Source organism: Nicotiana tomentosiformis, chromosome 3 (assembly GCF_000390325.3).
Source record: "Nicotiana tomentosiformis chromosome 3, ASM39032v3, whole genome shotgun sequence".
In the NCBI taxonomy this organism is placed as follows: domain Eukaryota; kingdom Viridiplantae; phylum Streptophyta; class Magnoliopsida; order Solanales; family Solanaceae; genus Nicotiana; species Nicotiana tomentosiformis.
The window spans coordinates 95,922,967-95,944,083 of NC_090814.1; the positions used below are offsets into that span (position 1 = coordinate 95,922,967).

The 21,117-nt window shown below is 41.3% G+C and overlaps 2 protein-coding genes across 2 annotated transcripts; one reads left to right on the forward strand and one right to left on the reverse strand.

Annotated features, from left to right (window-relative positions):
* Positions 1-462: 462 nt before the first annotated feature.
* On the forward strand, positions 463-1,206 carry LOC138908194 (uncharacterized). The gene has a single exon (XM_070198840.1). It carries the CDS (start codon positions 463-465, stop codon positions 1,204-1,206), a length of 744 nt encoding a protein of 247 aa, XP_070054941.1.
* An 11,323-nt stretch (positions 1,207-12,529) lies between these two features.
* On the reverse strand, positions 12,530-13,153 carry LOC138908195 (uncharacterized). Its single transcript, XM_070198841.1, has one exon. The coding sequence runs from the start codon at positions 13,151-13,153 to the stop codon at positions 12,530-12,532; it is 624 nt and encodes a 207-aa protein (XP_070054942.1).
* Positions 13,154-21,117: the final 7,964 nt, after the last annotated feature.

A 21,117-nucleotide genomic window follows, 5' to 3' on the forward strand; every position in this document is an offset into this window, starting at 1 on the left:
TGTGGGGATTATCTAGTTAAATTTTTAGTTTCTTCTAGATCTACAACTGACATTGGTTACTAACGTAAAAAAAAAAAAAAAAAAAAAGAGCAAGATCATTTTCTCTATGCATACATAGATCTAATATGGCACGTAACAGAGAAGAAAGAATGAGAATAATGAGTGACCTCCCAACCAGCCAGCTCTGAAGCAGTGGACGAGGGCGCAACGCCCAATGCCTCTCCCAGGCGAGGTGGATCACCCCCTCCCCATGGCAGCATCACAAAGTCTCTTGGCAAGGAAGCCTCCACATCCTTGGCGGAGGAGGCGCCACTAGCAATAAAAAAGCTCCTAGAGGCCTGGCTATCTGACACGCTAACCAGCATCCTCCATAAGCCCGCTCGGGACGCGACTATAGATAACGCAAGGACTTGCGTTATACCACCAGCAGACGAGCAGCATGGTCAACTCCCACCTCCTCCAATGGCAGGAATTACTCACAATGTCGTTAATAATGCAGGTGACGACACTCTCACAGCCATTTTGAAAAGAATGGAGGAAATGGGAAATGAGAACAAAACGCTTCGAGATCAAATGAGAAAACACAAAGAGAGGGTCGATAAGATACTGGGCGCCCCTAAGCTCTTGCCAAAGAGAGATGCCGGATGGTTCATCGATCAGCCGTACAGTGATGATGTCGCCCCACATGCCATACCAAAGACCTTTAAGATGCTGCCTTATCTGAAAATATATGATGGCACGACCGACCCCGAAGACCATATGACTTACTACGTCACCGCTATGAAAGGCAATGACCTCACCAAGGAACAAGTATCCTCGATTTTGTTAAAAAAGATCGGTGAGTCCCTCACGGGAGGAGCATTAACTTGGTACTCACAACTGCCTGCATGCTCTATTGAAACCTTCGAAGAAATGGCCGATAAGTTCGTAACGGCCCATGTTGGAGCCAAAAAGGTAGAGGAGAGAGTAAACGACATATTTGCTATTAAACAGTCTCCGGGAGAAGGATTGAGGAATTTCCTCGCCCGGTTCAACCGAGTGAGAATGACCTTGCCAAATGTATCGGAAGGGATGGCAGTCTCGACTTTTCAAAACAGACTGAGCAGAAACGGTTTGAGGGCGACAAGAAAGCTACTGAGTCGACTTATGAAGTACCCCCTAACTACTTGGGATGAGATACACAATGCATATTGTGCCGAAGTCTGAGCAGACGAGGATGACCTCGATGGGCCCACCCATCGACTGACCTCGGTGCAAGAAGAATCCATGAAAGATAGATGAAATGATATCATAAGAGACCTTGCAGCCTCGTGACCCAACCGGGAACGACATCTACCATATGTCAGAACCGCCACTACATCCTCATCTCCCCACGAAGAAGGCCCACCCCGATCAAAAATAGGGACTCACCGGAATAAGAGAGGTATGCTCCATTTATTATCCGCTCACAATTTTTATGTGTCACCTACAGAAATAATCTACGCCTTGGAGAAGCTCGAACAGAAGGTGAAGTGGCCACAAAAGATGAGGTCAGAGCCGAATACCAGAAAATTCGATGCCCTCTGCGAGTTCCATCAAGAGCGAGGACACAAAATTGAAGATTGCATCGCCCTAAGACAGGAGGTCATAAACATGCTACGATAGGGACACCTCAAAGAGTTGCTGAGAGACCGGGTAAGGACCAACTTTGCCAGAGGACATGAACAACATCAAGGACTGCCGAAACCACCCTTGCCGACCCGTACTATCCACATGATCATTAGGGGAGGCAACGATGCTTCCATCAAGAGTGTGAAGTTCACCACAACCCAGAAACTCAAACGGTCGATCACCCATGAACGGTATGATGAACTCGAAGAAAGTATTATCTTCAATAAGTCAGATGCCAACGGTTTAGTTCTCCCTCACTATGATGCTCTTGTTATCACTTTACGAATTTTAGATACCGATGTGAGGCATATTATGGTGGACGATAGGAGCGGTGCATGCATTATCCACCCTCGAGTGCTTGCACATATGAAACTCAAGGATAAGATAGTGCAGCGCTGTATCACACTAACGGGTTTTAACAATGCAGTTGAGGGAACATCCGGTGAGATCACACTCCTCGTCCTGGCCGGTGGCGTCACACTGGAAACCACGTTCCATATCATGGACCAAGACACAACGTACAACACCATAATAGGGCGACCATAGATACACACCATGAGAGCCATCCTGTCACGCCCCAAAATCGAGGAGCGCAACCGGCGCTCAACCGAGTGAACCCGACCGAGCAAGCCTATTAGATTCCTTCTACCCAAACTCATTCATGAATAAAGAGAATATATGTTTTCCTTAATTAAACAATAAAGTGGTCATGTCTGCAATTACCAATTTCTTACCAATAGTTTTATCATTTTTAATGTCTCAAATGGGCAAGTAATACAACTACAATATAACATAGTTTGTCTTTCCCCAACACCAATACACAACCCACACTATGTCTACGAAGCCTTTATAGATAAATATGAGTACAATGATAATGCCCGCAATAAGGCCCCAGCTATACCCCAAACAGAATACACAAAGAACAAAAGATACATGACCCCGGGATGAAGTGAGGCTCACCAAGTCAGCTGGAAAGTAGGTGTACTGCTATGAGTGATCAATATCTCCTGCTGTGGAATCGCCTGCATCCATTTAAAGATGCAGCGCCCCCGGCAAAAGGGACGTTAGTACCGTCGAATAGTACTAGTATAAAAACTAAACACTAATTTAAAAATTCAGAAATACAAGATGAATATGATGAACCAGTGCGGTAATAGTATAATATAGATAACCGTCTCAACCATAGCAAGCTTATTAAATGCTATCAACAACATTTATAGGATTTAAGATGAGATCCTCTATAACCATCTTCACACAAAGCGGCCCCGCCGCCTCACCTCAATGTATGCAGGTGGAGGTGTACGTACAATACCACAACTCAAATCAAGCGGCCCTGCCGCCTCACCTCAATGTATGCGGGTGGATGTATAACCACAGTACCAAGAACCTACACAAAGTGGCTATGCCGCCTCACCCCAATGTATGTGGGTGGTGGTACCACAACAATACCAAAACTATACACAAAGCGGTTGTACCGCCTCGCCCTAATGTAAACGGGTGGAGGTGCAGTCCCACAATACCATAATTCCTACACAAAGCGGTCATGCCGCCTCAACCCAATATATATTCGGGTGGAGGTGTATCACAATCATAATCACAATCTCTATACCATAATCCCCACACAAATCGGTCATGCCGCCTCATCCCAATGTATGCGGGTGGAGGTGTATCACAATCACAATCTCTACACAACTTGACATAATAACTTTCACATAAATCACGATTAGAAATTTTAACATGTGGATACATAATCCATAGTTTGGGACACATCCTCAATTTATAATGCAATATGATAAGAGCATTTGAAACACGGATTGAACATATATCTTCATCGCAGAACTTATCGGAATACTCGATTTATAATCAACATCTCGAAACTTACAAGGATAATGGGAATTCCAATTCTCAAAGAAGAGTTTAGCCAACATACCTCAATTGAGCTTCCTTAAACTCTAAAGCATTACGGAATTCTTAGCAACTTCGATCTATTTTAGAAATATAACAAATTGAACCATAATTAGGAAGATGATTATGGTTCTAACTCATTTGAGCATTTTATCAAACACTAGGTGTGCATTAAGGTTCAAGGTCCTTTTATGGAGGATTCCATCATCCCACAACCCAACCTTTACCATTTTTAGCTCAACAATCTTTCTCCACCCTTTGATAACACATGCATGTAAAATAACCAACCCTCTTGCCCATAAATTATCTTGCTTATTATCCATTTCCACATAAAATTCAAAATTGAGGGTTAAGGTGTAGAATCTTACCTCTAGAATGAAGACCTAGTGAGTTTCCCCTCTCAATCTTCCAAAACTTGGGCAAGAATTGAAGAACAATTATTGGAGAACACCTTCTCACTCTAGGGCACCCTCTCTCACTCTAAAATATCAGATTATCTCTAAAAAATGGCCCAAAATATGTATTTAATGAAGTAGGGTCGGGTTTTTAAAACCCAAAAAATGAAACTCCGGAACAGGTTCTGCGGTCGCATATGCGACCGCATAATGGTTATGCGGACCGCATAATTGGTTACAAAATAGCCAAAAGAACTGCCTGTGTATGCGGTCACTATGCGGTCCGCATAAGTGTTATGCGGTCGCATAATGCACCGCATAACAGTTATGCGGTCGCATAGTCGACCGCATAGCTGCTTCCAGAATAGCCCTCTCCTGCTCACTTCTGCGGCCATTATGTGGCCCGTAGAGTGATTATGCGATCGCATAATGGACCGTATAAATGCACTTTTCCGGCAAAAAATTTCCTTTACTTTCTTGTGCATTGTTCAACCCAAAGGATCGACCGTAGAGGACCTCGACCCCGTTCAATTAGACAGCAATGACTACAACAAGAAAGCTTATATCGGTTGCAAACTTCAGGAACCAGGTAAGTTTCGTCAATTCTTAACTGCTAACGTAGACTTGTTTGCTTTCAGCCATGCAGATATGCCAGGTATCCCAAAGGAGATCGCCACACACAAATTGAACGTCGATCCATCCCCCCCCCATGAGGCTGGTTAGGCGTAAGTTCAATTCCATAATTAATGACGCAGTACGCAAAAAAGTGGAAAAGTTATTAGAAAATGGCTCCGTCAGGGAGTCGAGATACCCCCAATGGGTCGCAAACGTGGTCATGGTGAAAAAGAAGAACGGCAAATGGCGGATGTGCGTAGATTTCACTGACCTAAACAAAGCATGCCCCAAGGATTCATTTCCACTACCCCATATCGACCAAGTCATCGACATAACGGCCGGGCATGAACTGCTAAGCTTCTTGGATGCCTACTCGGGCTATAATCAGATCCTCATGGAGGAAGAGGATCAGGAAAAAACCACATTCATCACTCATCAAGGGATGTACTGCTACAGGGTCATGCCCTTCAGACTAAATAATACGGGGGCGACTTATCAAAGGTTGATGACGAGGATGTTCAAAGACCAACTCAGAAAAACGATGGAAGTCTGTATAGATGACATGCTATTCAAATCCAAAAGGAAAGAAGATCACATCGACCACTTGAGAGAAGCCTTTGGCATACTCAAGCAATACGGAATGAAACTGAACCCCGAAAAATGTGCATTCGGCGTGGCCTCAGGAAAGTGCTTAGGTTTTCTAGTGTCACAGCGGGGTATCGAGGTCAATCCCGACCAAATCAAGGCCATAAAAGGGATACCAGAGCACCTGACCACCAAAAACAGGTTCAGAGATTGACTGGTCGTATCGCTTCCCTTTCAAGATTCATTTCGCGATCATCTGATAGGTGACATAAATTCTTCGGCGTACTCAAAAAGGATAACGGCCTCCAATGGACCCCTGAGTGCGCCCAAGCCCTGAAGGAGTTAAAGGTGTACTTGTCATTGCCACCATTGCTTTCAAAACTAAAACCAGGGCAATACCTCCTCGTCTATCTCGTCGAGTCCGAAGTAGCTGTGAGCGCGATCCTCGTCCGAGAAAATAAAGGTACGCAGTCTTCCATATATTACATTAGCAAAACACTAGTCGACGCCAAGTCGAGATACCCTCACCTCGAAAAACTAGCTCTGGCCTTAGTCGTAGCTTCACGAAAGCTTAGACCATATTTCCAATGCCACCCCGTCTCGGTTGTCACGACTTTCCCCCTAAAAATCATTTTGCATAAACCCGAGCTATCGGGCAGGTTGGCCAAATAGGCCATCGAATTAAGCGAGCACGATATCATATATCGGCCATGAACAGTGATAAAGTCACAAGTCCTTGCAGACTTTGTCGCCGACTTCAGCGCAAAAATAATGCCCGAAGTCAAAAAAGAAGTCGTCCACGCTTCTCGCCAAACGTAAGACCTCTGGGTCCTGTATACTGACGACATATCTAACGCGTCAGGGTCTGGGCTAGGACTCGTACTTGAAGTCCCAACAAGTGAAGTGATACGTCATTCCATAAGGTGCCTGGACATGACTAACAACGAGGTCGAGTATGAGGTCGTAATTGCAGGATTAAGACTAGCACTAAAATACGGAGCGAAGCGGCTAAGACTGCGCTGCGATTCTCAACTCGTGGTCAACCAAGTCATAGGGACTTTCCAAATCAAGGAACAAAGGTTACAGAAGTACCAGCCTGAAATCTACAAGCTACTACCTGAGTTCGACGAGTGCCAACTCAACCAGATCCCCCGAGCATAGAATACTGAGGCGGACAACCTCGCCAAATTAGCCGCAGCCACCAAAAACTTTACAACCAGAGACAGAAGCGTAGTCCATCTTTTCAACTCATCAATAGTCCTAATCGAGGTAAGAACCATAAACTTGACTTGGGACTGGCGCAACCGTATTGTTACATACTTGCACGACAGAATACTCCCAGTTGATAAAAAAGAAGCCAAGAAATTACGGATGCAAGCGGCAAGGTACAACATCATTCACAACGACCTGTACAAGAGGACGGACGGTGGCCCTCTGGCGAAATGCCTGGGCCCAAATCAGACATGACGCATCCTTGAGGAAGTACACGAAGGCCACTGTGGAGCTCATTTAGGCAATCGGGCTTTGGTTAGATGCCTCATACAGGCAGGATATTACTGACCCACCATGAAAAAGGAGGTTGCGGATTTCATGAAACAATGCGAGCAATGCCAGAAGTATGCCCCAATGATTCACCAAGCAGGCAAACACCTACACTCAGTGACTTCCCCTTGGCCATTCATCAAATGGGGAATGGACATCGTGGGCCCTCTGCCGGCAGGACGAGGTAACGTACGATTTCTTTTAGTTTTAATTGACTATTTCTCCAAATGGGTAGAAGCAGGAGCATTCGCCCAAATACATGAACATGAGGTGATCACCTTCATACGGAAAAACATCATATGCCGATTCGGCCTCCCCAAAGAGATCAACTGCGACAACAGACCCCAATTTATAGGAAAGAAAGTCGCTGAGTTTTTTGAGAAATGACATATCAAAATAATACTCTCAATGCCATATCATCCTGTGGGAAATGGATAAGCGGAATCCTCCAACAAATCAATACTGGACATCATGAAGAAGAAACTTGAAGACGCCAAAGGCTTGTGGCCGAAAATATTACCAGAAGTACTCTAGGCCTATCGAACAACGCCGAAGATGAGCACATGAGAGACGCCTTACTCATTGGTCTATGGGACTGATGCAGTAATACCGGTCGAAGTCAGGGAGCCCAGCCTAAGATACTCCCACGAAAGCGGACCCAGCAACGATGAAAGCAGAAGGTAGGAGCTCGACAAAGTCGATAAACGAAGAGATATGGCCTATATAAGGATGATTGCGTAAAATCAACAAGGAGATTGCTATTATAACAAAAAGGCAAATATCAGGCCAACACAAGCGAGCAAAGACCCATGGAAAGGTAAACTAGGAACCAATTAGGATGGCCCGTACAAAATCATAGCAACAGCAAGCAAGGGGTCATTCCAACTGGAAACAATGGAAGGAAAGCTACTACCAAACAACTGAAACATTGCACACCTCAAGTACTTTAACTTTTAATCCGTGAAGCGTCCCAAAAGTCGTACTCTTTTTCCCTCACTTGAGTTTTGTCCCAATTGGGTTTTCTCGAGGAGGTTTTTAACGAGGCGACGGAGGAGATGCTTCAGGTTGAAGTACGCATAGACGGAGGCACAGGACGGCTAGTTCATTGCTCGACCTCTCGAGACTTCTCCAAGTCGACCACTGAAGGGACTGGATAGGCTAGGACTGGGACTGATATTGAACTGCCAGCCAACGTCTAAAAAAATTATGTAAATTTCTCCAAGTGTATGAACAAAGCACAAAGCATGAAGTTCATTTCTATTTCTCCAACTGTACAACCAAGGCAATGTCGCCTTATATATTACAATGCCTACAAATGTCGTGCCTAAAGGCACACCTAAATGGCCCTCGACCATAACTAAGTATATGTTATATTCGACCTCGTTCGAATTCACACCTAAACGACCATTGACCATAAGTGAGTATAGGTTATATTAGGCCTCGTTCGAATTTACACCTAAACTGCCCTCATCCATAACTACGACCTCGTTCGAATTCACACCTAAACGGCCCTCGACCAAAACTGAGTATAGGTTATATTCGACCTCGTTCGAATTCACACCTAAACGGCCCTCGGCCATAATTAAGTATAGGTTATATTCGACCTCGTTCGAATATACACCTAAACGGTCCTTGACCACGACCAAGTATAGGTTATATTCGACTTCATTCGAATTAACACCTAATCGGCCTTCGACCATAAACAAACATACGATACATTCGACCTCGTTTGAACTAACAACTACCGGCCCTCGACCATGATCAAACTTAGGTTTTGTTTCGACCACGATCTAACTAACACCTGTCAACCTGCGACTATAATTAAACTAAGAATATTGTCAACCATAGTCGAGCTAAATGATTACAAACAATAAAACCAAGGCAACCAAGTAACAAGATCAAAAGCATACAATTTTGACTCGAAGAAAAAAAATGAGGTACAAATAACAAAACTGGTGTTTCATACTCAGAATATTTTTTACAAAGGCTTGAAAAGACACCCACAAAAACGCACGAGTCTGCGGCAAAACAAAAATAAGAAAAAGAAAAGCTGCTAATCGCCACCAAGCCCAGCAACACCATCGACCTGATCACCTAAGCCATCCCCATATTCACCATCACCATCGCCCTCAGGATACTCGTCCTCATACCAGGCGTCCTCTTCAATCCGATTCACTCCCGCATACCCCTTATCATCACCGGCCTCCGTTGTAGCAGGATCATAACAACAAGCGACCCGAGCTCCACGTGCCTTAATACGAGCATCCTTGAAGACGGCTTCTGAAATGGTTCTCGCCCTCATCATATCTATAAATATATCCAGCTGGGACTCAACGTGAATCCACCCCTCTTATAAATCCCGAGAAACATCAAGGAAATTATGAGTGCGGGAATAGGATGGTCGGGCTAGTAATTGTGCCTTCTCGGCCTCAAGAGCGGCGACTCGATCACACAGGCCAGAAGACTCTTTCTCTAATTCTCCAATCCGTTCATCAAACCGCTCTTCTTTGAGTTTGGCCGTCTCTAAGGCGCTCTCTTGCTTAGAATGAAGAACACAGATTGCTATCTCCAAAGCCTTCATCTTCCTCATAGCCCCAGCCGAGCTAACTCCACTTTCTCGAGATCTGCTACCTTCTCGGCGACCTCGCCACTTAAATCATCCTTTTTGAATTCACACTTCTCGAGCTTGGCACGCAGCGAGACCACATGGTCTTAGACCTCGCCACACTGGGCTTCGACCCCCCTTACTAACCTCCAACTCATCTTCTTTATCCCTTAGCGCCCCCTCAAGAACGCTGTATTTTTCGATGACCCTCACCAGATCGTCATCCTTTTCCTTTAGATCATCTCAAAGAGCTCAAAAATAGCCACCCTCACCAAACCGCCTACAAATCTCGCGGTACATACCACAGTACTCACGGTATTTTGGCTCCATCTTCAGAAAAATAACCTTTTGCCTCTCCTCTCTTTGGGCGCTTTCAATTTCCAAAATCGCAGTCTGAAAGAGAGAAAAAGAAAACAGAGAGTAAGAACAGAGCATAAACTTTAAAATAGATAAACAAAAACGAAAGAAGTCGAAAAACTTACCCTGAGAGCGAGGCCGACTATGCTCCTAGATAAGGTAGCGTCATCCAGCTTTTCAAGGGTTTTACCCTCCACATCCGAACAGAGGGGACCAAGGGAAGGAACCACGGTCTCCATATTAACCAACAAATATTGATCTATGAGGATCGCAATGGTCTGTGTGGACCCCTCCAATCTTAATTCGAGTCGGATAAATCCCTCCCCCATCATTCTCACCTCATCGGCGTCAACATCAGAGCCCGTCTCGTAACTATCCTCGACAACACTCTTGTAGCAACCCCCTTTGGGAGGGTGCTACTTACGAAATAAATCTAATTTACTACTTACAACATTAAGAAGATATTAATCCAAAAAGACATTCAGAATAATTTAGTAGCGGAAATAGGCCCATGCGATAAAGGTTCAAAGTGCAATATTTTTGTTTATGAAAATACACTTCATAATTTTTAAAAAAAAATAAAATACAATGTCAAAATATCAACATAAACATAAGGTGATATAACCCTTCTTGAATAATCAACACGTTAAGCAACTTCCTAACAAAATTATACTTTTCGTTCAACATCACTGCCTATTCATATTGTACATAAACTTCAAACTAGCGAGTAAAAAAAACTAGTCTTCTCCTTTGTATATTTTTACAAGACAAAGTGTAAATTCAGCATATTACAAGACTTGAGTTATTAACACACCCTAAAACAGCAAAACAAGTTACCAAATTCAAGTTACGAGATTTTGGTCTTAAGATCCAATAAGCCTCCAAAATAACATACATGAGTGTGACATATAGATCATGTACAACTCCCAAAACTATAGAAAATCTAGGTGCATATGCAAATGTGATCCTGTACATTACCTACGATAAAAAAAATACTTCATAAGGCCGTCTTCAAATCGCATCCCGTACATTACCTACGATAGAAAATAACTATCGCTAAGCATAAAGCTTAGTGGTGTATAAACTTTGGGCTTGGAGCCATTAAATTCTTCAATTCCGCTTTTCAGTCATAAGTAGCTCAAATTAAATATAATTTAAAATAAGTGAACAAATATATCAAAATTATCGAATATCGAACCTTGAAGTGTTTCCAAATATCAATAACAATATTCAAGATTCAAGAGTCGAGAAAGCGTATACTATCAATCCAAGAAAGTTTGCCAAATATCCACTTTTCGCCCAATATGTACGTCATGCCGTCACACTAAACATAATAAGATATCAAGGTGGACCAAAGCCCCAAATCAAGTAGGGTCAAAGCCCAATAGTCAAGGGAATCAAGAACCATATTAAAAATGGCTTCCTAGTTCGTACTTAACACAGACAAGTTTCATAATTTAAGACAAACTACAAATCCAAAGTCAAGATGGCAAACGATCCAAATCAAGATGCATGCCAAGATGAGTGACAAAGTCACTTCCACAAGATGGATAAAGTCCCAACAAGAATGGAAAATGGTCAAGCAAATCCGTATGAGTGAGCGATTTAGCAAATATCTTACAATACTTGATATAACACGAATACAACGATATAAATTGAAGACAAGAAAAAAAATATCAGGTTATTTCAAAATATTCCAGCAAGTAAAAAGAGTACAAAATTTATACACAAACCTTGGTGTTTTACCATAAACAGTTCAACCACAACTTGAAGACGTTCGAATTGTCTACGCCATAGGCAAACCAAATTCGTCCTCTTCCTCAAATACCTCCCCTTAGATATTACAAGGGTATATATACCTTAAATACATAATCAAATATCTATATAATTTCAGTGATTTAACATGTCAAACTAAACATGATATTTGTGCAAATTACACAAAAACATTTAAACAGAAATTCTGAACAGTATTACGGTCATGTGTTGTGACTCAGTTTTGAAGATGAAAATGGACAAACTAGACTTTGTGGTCTTTATTACAGTTGTAGATATATGTCTTACCATTTCATAAAATCTTTAATCACCCCCATATCAGTTTTGTACAAAACGTTATGCTAAAATTACTAATAGTAGTATATGGAGGGTGTGTAAAATAGAAATTCTGGGCAGCACCTGCCCTTTACTTCATCACCCATTTTCGGGTAAATAAAAGACAAATTAGGTTTTGGTGCCTGAATAAGAATTATATATCTATGAAATATATTTCCAGAAAAGCTTGGATCACTTAAAACAGATCCCTATACAAGAAGATACGAAGAAAAAACTAATAGATGTCTAGTGTAAAAATGGCTTTCGTAACTTACCACAAAAGAGAGGAGCAACTTGAGTTTCACCAAGAACGAGTTTTGATGGTTGGTTTAGTGAAAATTTCTTATGGTTATCATGAAGTATTTTAGGTGATAAGAAGGGTATAATGTAGGGGTTTTATTTGGTATAAAAGAATGAACTATGAGAGGAGGTCCTTAAGGATAGATGTTGATGAACAAAAAGTGGCTGCCCAACTTTTCTTCTTTGGATAAATACAAAAAGGGTGGCAGACCAAAACCTTAAATATCTAATATATTTAATAGCAATTCATCAAAATAATATTAAGTGTTACACATAGCAACACCATGGAACTTCTTTGTCAATATTAACATAACCTAAAGTAAGAATTTTTTTTTTATATGTTGTCAAATTCACGTTTAGGAAGTGCAACATAAAATCTATCTTCATTATAAATATGCTCAATCGAGAATGCAAATATTAATTAAAACTTTGGGGTGTTACAAATCTCTCCCCCTTAAATAAATTTTGTCCCGAAATTTACCTTATACTAGTCCCGAAACAAGTATGGATATTGAACTCGCATATCCTCTTCTCGCTCCCAAGTAGCTTCCTTGCCAGAATGATTTCTCCAAAGAACCTTCACTAAGGGAATTCTCTTATTTCTAAGCTCTTTTATCTCACGCGCTAATATTTGGATTGGTTCTTCTCCATATGTCAAATTAGGATTGACCTCAATAGATTCAATAGGAAGAACATGAGATGGATCTGAGCGGTATCTTCTAAGCATAGAAACATGGATGACATTGTGGATCTTGTCTAACTCTAGTGGAAGATCTAGTTTATAAGCAACCAGGCCAACTCTCTCAAGCACTTCATAAGGTCTAATAAATCGAGGACTAAGTTTACCCTTTTGTCCAAATCTCATATACTTCTTCCATGGAGAAACCTTTAAGAATACCTTATCACCCGCCTGATACTCAATATCACGCCTCTTAAGATCAGCATAAGACTTTTGTCTATCTAAAGCAATTTTTAAGTGATCCCTGATGATTTTTATCTTATCTTCAGTTTGTTGCACAATCTCCGGACCCACCAATTTTCTTTCACCAACCTCGTTCCAACAAAGAGGCGTTCTACATTTTCTCCCATATAAAGCTTCATAAGGAGGCATGCCTATACTTGATTGGTAGCTATTATTGTAAGAAAATTCTATCAGGACTAAGTGTTTGTCCCAACTACCCTCAAACTCAATAATGCAGGCTCAAAGCATATCCTCCAAGATTTGTATTACTCTTTCAGACTGGACATATTTTTGTGGATGGAAAGCAGTACTAAAATTCAACCTGGAACTCAAATCTTCTTGCAAGCTAGACCAAAACCTGGACGTAAACCTTGGATCTCTGTCAGACACAATAGAAACAAGGATTCCATGTAGCCTTACAATCTCATTAATGTATAATTCTGCCAAACGTTCCAGTGAGTAGTCCATTCTGATTGCCAAGAAATGATCACTCTTAGTTAGTCTATCTATAATGACCCAAATCATATCATGATTCCTTTGAGTGCGTGAAAGTCCAGAAACAAAGTTCATTGTTATCCTTTCCCATTTCCACTCAGGTATTGACAAGGGTTGCAGTAGACCAGCAGGGACTTGATGTTCAGCTTTTATTTGTTGACAAACCAAGCATTTAGAAATGAACTCTACAATGTCTTTTTTCATACCACTCCACCAATAGTGCTCCTTGATGGTCCGGTACATTTTAGTACCTCCAGGATACATTGCATAAGGTGAACTATGTGCTTAAAGCAAGATCTCCTTCCCCAATTCATCATCATTAGGAGCACACAACCTATTTTTATAAAATAAGGTACCATCTTTCTTAAATGTAAAATCTCATTCTCTTCCATTTTGGCCTTCTTCAACCCATTTCACAAGCTTCTCATCTAACTTTTGTGCTTCTTGGACCTGCTCAAGTAAGACTGGCTTGACTTGCAAATTAGCAATGATAGAACCATTAGAATTAAATGAAAGACAAGCATTCATGGCTCTTAATTTAAGAAGCAAAGGCAAAGGACTTAGAGTTAAACTTGCAAGGGATATGCGACTCAACACATGTGCAACCACATTGGCTTTACCAGGATGATAATCAATCGTGCAATCATAATCTTTGATGATTTCAAGCCATCTACGTTGTCTCAAGTTTAACTCTTTTTGTGTACCCAAGTACTTTAAACTCTTGTGATTAGTAAATATATGACACTTCTCCCCGTACAAGTAATGCCTCCAAATTTTTAAGGCAAAAACAATGGAAGCAAGTTCAAGATCGTGAGTGGGATAATTCAACTCATGCGATTTCAACTCTCGAGAGGCATAAGAAATTACTTTCCCTTTTTACATCAAAACACAACCTAAGACACGGTGAGATGCATCACTGTATATCACATAATCTTTCCCTTCAGCTGGCAAAGAAAGTATTAGAGCTTGTGTCAACAAGGATTTGAGCTTTTCACAGCTCTTTTGACACTTGTCATCCCATACAAACTTGGCGACTTTCCCCAAAAGTTTGGTCAAAAGAGAAGCTATAATAGAGAAGCCCTTTACGAACCTCCTATAGTATCCTGCTAAACCCAAAAATCTTCTGATCTCAGTTGGATTTTTAGGGGGTTTCCAATCAACAATAGCTTGAATCTTACTAGGATCAACCTTCACACCTTCAGCTTATACAATATGCCCCCCAAAAGCCACTTCACTCACCCAAAATTCACATTTGGAAAGTTTCGCGTAGAGTTGCCTCTCCTTCAGAATTTGCATGACAATCTAGAGATGCTTATCATGATCTTCTCTATTCTTAGAATAGACTAAAATGTCATCAATAAAGACCACCACAAATTGATCAAGGTAAGGCTTGAATACACAGTTCATTAGATCCATAAATGCAGCAGGGGCATTTGTCAAACCAAATGGCATTACCAAAAATTCATAATGGCCATACCTGGTCTTAAAAGCAGTTTTAGGAACATCTTTCTCCCTTACTCGCAACTGATAATATCCAGACCTCAAGTCAATTTTTGAGAACAAGCTGGCACCCTTTAGTTGGTCAAACAATTCATCGATTCTAAGACGTAGGTATTTGTTCTTGATTGTTACCTTGTTCAGCTATCGGTAATCAATGCAAAGCCTAAGAGTGCCGTCTTTCTTTTTCATAAATAAAATAGGAGCTCCCCAAGGAGAAATACTGGTATGGATAAAACCTTTCTCAAGAAGTTCTTGCAATTGAGCCTTCAACTCTTTTAATTCAGCTAGAGCCATTCTATAAGGAGCGATAGAAATAGAAGTAGTTCCAGGGATAAGCTCTATAGGAAATTCAATCTCCCTTTCTGGAGGCAACCAGGAAGATCATCAGGAAATACATCATGAAAGTCGCACACGGTTGGTATGTCCTCAAGACTTGGACTCCCCAATCATATATCGATTATACGAGCAAGATAGGCATCACAACCTTGACGAATCATCTTCCTTGCCAATACCGCAGAAATAATATTAGATGTCAATGATCTTTCTCCTTGAACTACTATGTGTGAATATGCAGGAGTCCTAAAAGTCACTTGCTTCAACCTATAATAAACCAATGCATGGTACCTATGGAGATAATCCATACCAGCAATAACATCATAGTATTGGAAGGGCATTTCAAGCAAGTCTGCAGGGAAGACTAGGTTTTAAATCATGAATGGACAATCTCGGTAAATCCTGTTAACAACAGCCTGATGCCCTAATGGACTCGTGACAAGCACATCAAAGTCAAGTCTCACAGATTTAACAGTATCAGGAATTGCAAGTGATGAGCAAACATAAGAGTGCGAAGATCCAGGATCAATTAATGTAATAAAAGATATGCCAAATAAGTGAAATTTACCAACAACCACGTATGGGCCATCTTTGTCATTCTTCTGTCTCATAGCATAGACTCGTGCAGCAACTCTCGACCCACTACCCTGATTAGCTCCACCCGAACTCGCTGCTTGCATATTTCTAGGTCTTACACCGCTATTAGCTTGAGAATGAGTAGTGACATGCTTTTGAACTGAGCCTTCTGTATGTGTAGAAGAAAGAGGATTATGATTAGGACAATCCTTCACTTTATGATCCAGACTTTCACAATTAAAACAAGCACCAGAAGCTCTTATGCAGGCACCATAGTGATTCTTCCCGCACTGTGCATAAGTAGTTGTATAAGTTTTGCCTTGGCCATAACTTAGAGTACTAGCAGAAGAGAAATTTGGCTTATTTTGCTTATGATATGATGACTTCTGTGCACTTTCAGTCTTGGAATAGTCAAACCTTCCCTTCTTGGATGGACCGCCATAATCTGAATTACCATTCCTAAACTTATTTTCTCTCATACTAGCTTCTTCCTTGTCAATGCTTTCCCAAGTAAGAGCAACTGAAACTAGCTTGGAAAAATCCTCAAGTTGCAAGATTGCCACAAATTTTCGGATTGAACCATTCAAACCTTCCTCCAAATCTTCTGCACTTATCTCTTTCATCATCAATAATACCTCAAGCATAGCGAGAAAGCCTGAGAAATTTTTGTTGATACTCTGCAATAGACATACTCCCTTGTCTTAATTCAGAAATTCTTTTTTCTTAGCATCACAATAGACAGGGGGAACATATTTCGCATGAAATGCTTTCATGAAGTCATCTCAAGTAAGCACCGGAGGTTTTGCTGTTGCATTTGTCACACTTACCCACCAATCATAGGCATACTTTTATAAAAGAGACATAGCATACTTAAATTTGGCAGCATTAATACACTCCAGTTGTTCAAAGACCCTTTCCATGCGCTCGAGCCATTGTTCAGCTACCGTGGGATCAGTAGTGATTTCAAATTCAACTCCACCCATTTTCCTCATCTTCTCAAAATTCATTTCACTAGGTTCTGACATTGTCCCAGCCAAGTGACGAAAAAACTCAGTCATCTGCTGAAATGGATGAGTCATAATAGGAATACTATGACACATTGCTCTTGGATTACTGCCCACTTCATTTTCACTAACACGATGATGATTTAGGTTAGGTAAGGGTTCCTCATCTCCTTCCTGAAGGTGAGGTGGAGCATTATAATGGGCCTGACTTTCATCAACGGATTCAATAGCTTTATTCGAAGAGGAAGCCATATTAAAACTCCTATAAAAGATAAGATCACACTGCAGCAGGGACATGTACATAATTCATATGCACAAGGAATACAACAAATTATATTAAGCAAGTATGCAAAAATTTATAATCTTCGAGTCATTTTCAAGAAAGGAAATAACAACAAATACTAGGTACGATCACAACAAAAATCATAGATTCACAAACCTAGGCTCTGATACCAAAACTTGTAGCAACCCCCTTGGGGGGGGGGGGGAGGGTGCTACTTAAGAAACAAATCTAATTTACTACTTACAAAATTAAGAAGATATTAATCCAAAAAGACATTCAGAATAATTTAATAACGGAAATAGGCCCATGCGATAAAGGTTCAAAGTTCAATATTTTGTTTTTGAAAATACACTTCATATTTTAAAAATAAACAAAATACAATGTCAAAATATCAACATAAGGTGATATAACCCTTCTTGAATAATCAATACGTTAAGCAACTTCCTAACAAAATTATACTTTTCGTTCAACATCACTGCCTATTCATATTGTACATAAACTTCAAACAAGCGAGTAAAAAAAACTAGTCTTCTCCTTTGTATATTTTTACAAGACAAAGTGTAAATTCAGTATATTACAAGACTTGAGTATATTACAAGACTTGAGTAAAAAACAGCAAAACAAGTTACCAAATTCAAGTTACGAGATTTTGGTCTTAAGACAAACCAGGTTTTGGGCAACACGTGCCTTGTACTTCATCACCCATTTTCGGGTAAATAAAAGACAAACCAGGTTTTGGTGCCTCAATAAGAGTTATAGATCTATGAAATATATTTCCAGAAAAGCTTGGATCGCTTAAAATAGATTCCTATATAAGAAGATACAAAGAACACACTAATAGTTGTCTAGTGTAAAAACGGGTTTAGTAACTTATCATAAAAGAGAGGAGCAACTTGAGCTTCACCAAGAACGAGTTTTGCTGGTTGGTTTAGTGAAAATTTCTTATGGTTAGCATGAGGTATTTCAGATGATAAGAAGGGAAGAGGTTAGGGGTTTTCTTTGACATGAAAGAATGAATTATGAGAGGAGGTCCTTAAGAATAGATGAGGATGAGCAAAAGGTGGCTGCCCAACTTTTCTTCTTTGGATAAATACAAAAAGGGTGGCAGCCCAAAACCTTAAATATCTAATTTATTTAATAGCAATTCATCAAAATAATATTAAGTGTTACACATAGCAACACCATGGAACTTCTTTGTCAATATTAACAAAACTTAAAGAAAGTATTTTTTTTATATATTGTCAAATTCACGTATAGGAAGTACGACGTAAAATCTATCTTCATTATAAAGATGCTCAATCGAGAATGCAAATATTAGTTAAAACTTTGGAGTGTTACAACTCTTTCCTTTCCATTCGGCCAGCGAAGGAGGACCCTCAGCCGGTCGCGAAGCCGATGGCTCATCTTGCCGCAAAATATCAGGGACTCTCGTCGATGGCCCTTCAGCTTCCATCGTGGCTTCGGGAAGGGACACACCCTCTGCGGCCTCAACCGATGGTGGAATCTCGGACGACAACTCAACGTCATCTCCAAGCACTATTATCGTCGTCTCACGAATGACAAAGTCGCCCCTTGCTGAATCCACAGCTATGGCGATCCCGTCACCGACGTCAACCGACTTTCTATTATGGGAAACTAAATTCCCACCGCTCGGCGATGACTCTTCCTCCTCATCCACTAGACAATACAAAGGGGAAGCCGGAAGCTCTACTGCCGATATGTCTGCAGGCGGAGAAGAAACTGATGCTGAGGTAGCAGCAGGTGGGGCCGATGACTGAGCAGACCTGGTCGCGGTGGAAGAAGGAACAAAAGTAGATGACCGGGTAGGCCTAGCCGCGGTCACGATGAGAATAGACTCCGAAGAAGAATCAACTCTCCTCTTACGAAACGCAGGAGGAGGAGCCCTTGGCCTCCTCGAAAATCCTCAAACTGAAAAGAAATTAAGTTTATCACTACCAAGAATAAAACTGCAACAAGTAAATGACCACGAGGTCGAGATGGCAAAAAATTGTACAGATGAACTCACCGGCCAAGGAAGAAGCAGGTCCGAACTTCTTGAGAAAGCCCGGCCATTCACGAATCCCCGCAATGTGAGGCAGAACCCGACCAACCCAGCTTGAAATATCCCCAACCAAAGGAGGGGGCATAGTCTTGGCTGTACGAAGAAGGGACAAAATGTTAGAATCGACAACCAAAATAAATCAAGTGCTTTAACAAAAAACATAGATACTTACGAGTGTAATTCCAAATCTCAGGGAAGCCGTCCATGTTTGGCACCACGTCTTCGGTTCTGACAAAAAAGTAGTTGAGCCAGAACTGACGATTTGCCTTGTCGTCAATCTTCACCACTATGCATTTACTTCCTCGATGACGAAGGTGCAATATCGTCCCCCTGTAGAATCTAGGGGCAAAGAGATGCGCCAGATGGCGGAGTGAGACCTCGACCCCGGCCAATTCCACAAAATTTGTGAGCATCCTAATAAGCTTGTAGATGTATGGGGAGAGTTGGGCCGGGCAAACACCATAGTAGCGGCAAAATTCCTCCTCCAACGGGAGAAGGGGAAGAGTATAGCTAACATGGAAAGGGTATGCATAGAACGCACAATACCCAGGGCGGTGAATTTGTATCATATCGCGCCCTGCTGTGACTAGATCGATGTAGGCAGGAATGTTGAATTTTTTCCTAAGCTCAGTCAGATCAACCTGTTTCATCGCTGACTCCGAAATCTCGAGCTCGCCTTCAGGCGCCTTCGAAAAGTCAGACCTTACTTTCTCACTACGGGGAATTATTTCTTCCACCATGGAAAAATTCTCGTCTTCAACGACAACAGAGACGCCATCAGCGCGAGGGGGCATAAGCACTGCCAAGGGGCAGGGCCAATTCTCGCACCAGAACCAGAGGATACATTAACCATATTTCTTTTTCTTGAAAGGGGATATTCAGGCAAGGAAGTATGAAAGGTAATGAGAATCGCTAAGACCAGTAGGGAAGATATTCAGCAGGGGAAGAAGAAGAAGAAGGCACAAGGTTCTTTATGAAAAAAATAAGGAGCAAACGAACGTCGTTGCACCTCTCTTTATAAGGATTCACGCACCAAAACCAAGAGACTATGCATCATTACCTGGCACTGGAGTCGAAACGGCATCCCCCAACTAACAGTCGCATGGGAAACGACGTGGAGCATCGAAAAAATGCGCCATAATGACGCATGACGTCGTGACGTCATTTTGGTACAGAAGCGACACAACCCCAAAAGCTGCAGTTCACGAAAGGTCACGATGTCATCTCGTCTGAAATGTCACTGCTCGACTTTCTCGCCCAAATTTTGCCAACCGCAGTAAATAGAATCCGCTCATTAAGGTCGCCTGAGGCCGGCCTTAATAAGCGGATGGACTAACTGTATAGGTCGAAATCCGCCTTAGTACTTGGGATTAAGCAGTATTGAGAAAGGAGTCGGCCGAGGTCGACTAGGAAATGACAAATCCATGGTCAAGATGCGGAAGATGGTCGATGTCAAGCGTCGTTAACAGAGCTGTAACGGCTAGTTTATTGGGGCATGATATTAAAGAGAATATTCTATTGAATATTCTTTGTACCTGTACTATTAGAGTTTATTGGGAGTATGTCCCATATAAATAGGAAAAAAGATAATGAATAGAGGCATATGATATTCATTGTGATAAGAGTAGACTTTACAAAATATTCTCTCCCTCTTAAAAAGATACAAAGAACACATTTTTTATCAAGATTCTTGTTTACATTATCTTGCACTTTTCCATCAGATCCGAGAAGATTTCGAATGTTCTAAGATTTGTCTGTCACTCATAATTATAAGGAGGAATAATCACCTAGCTCATTATTTATTTGGCGAATCACCTCCTTTTTACTCAAATGTCATTTATTGCTATTTATTATGAGTCCT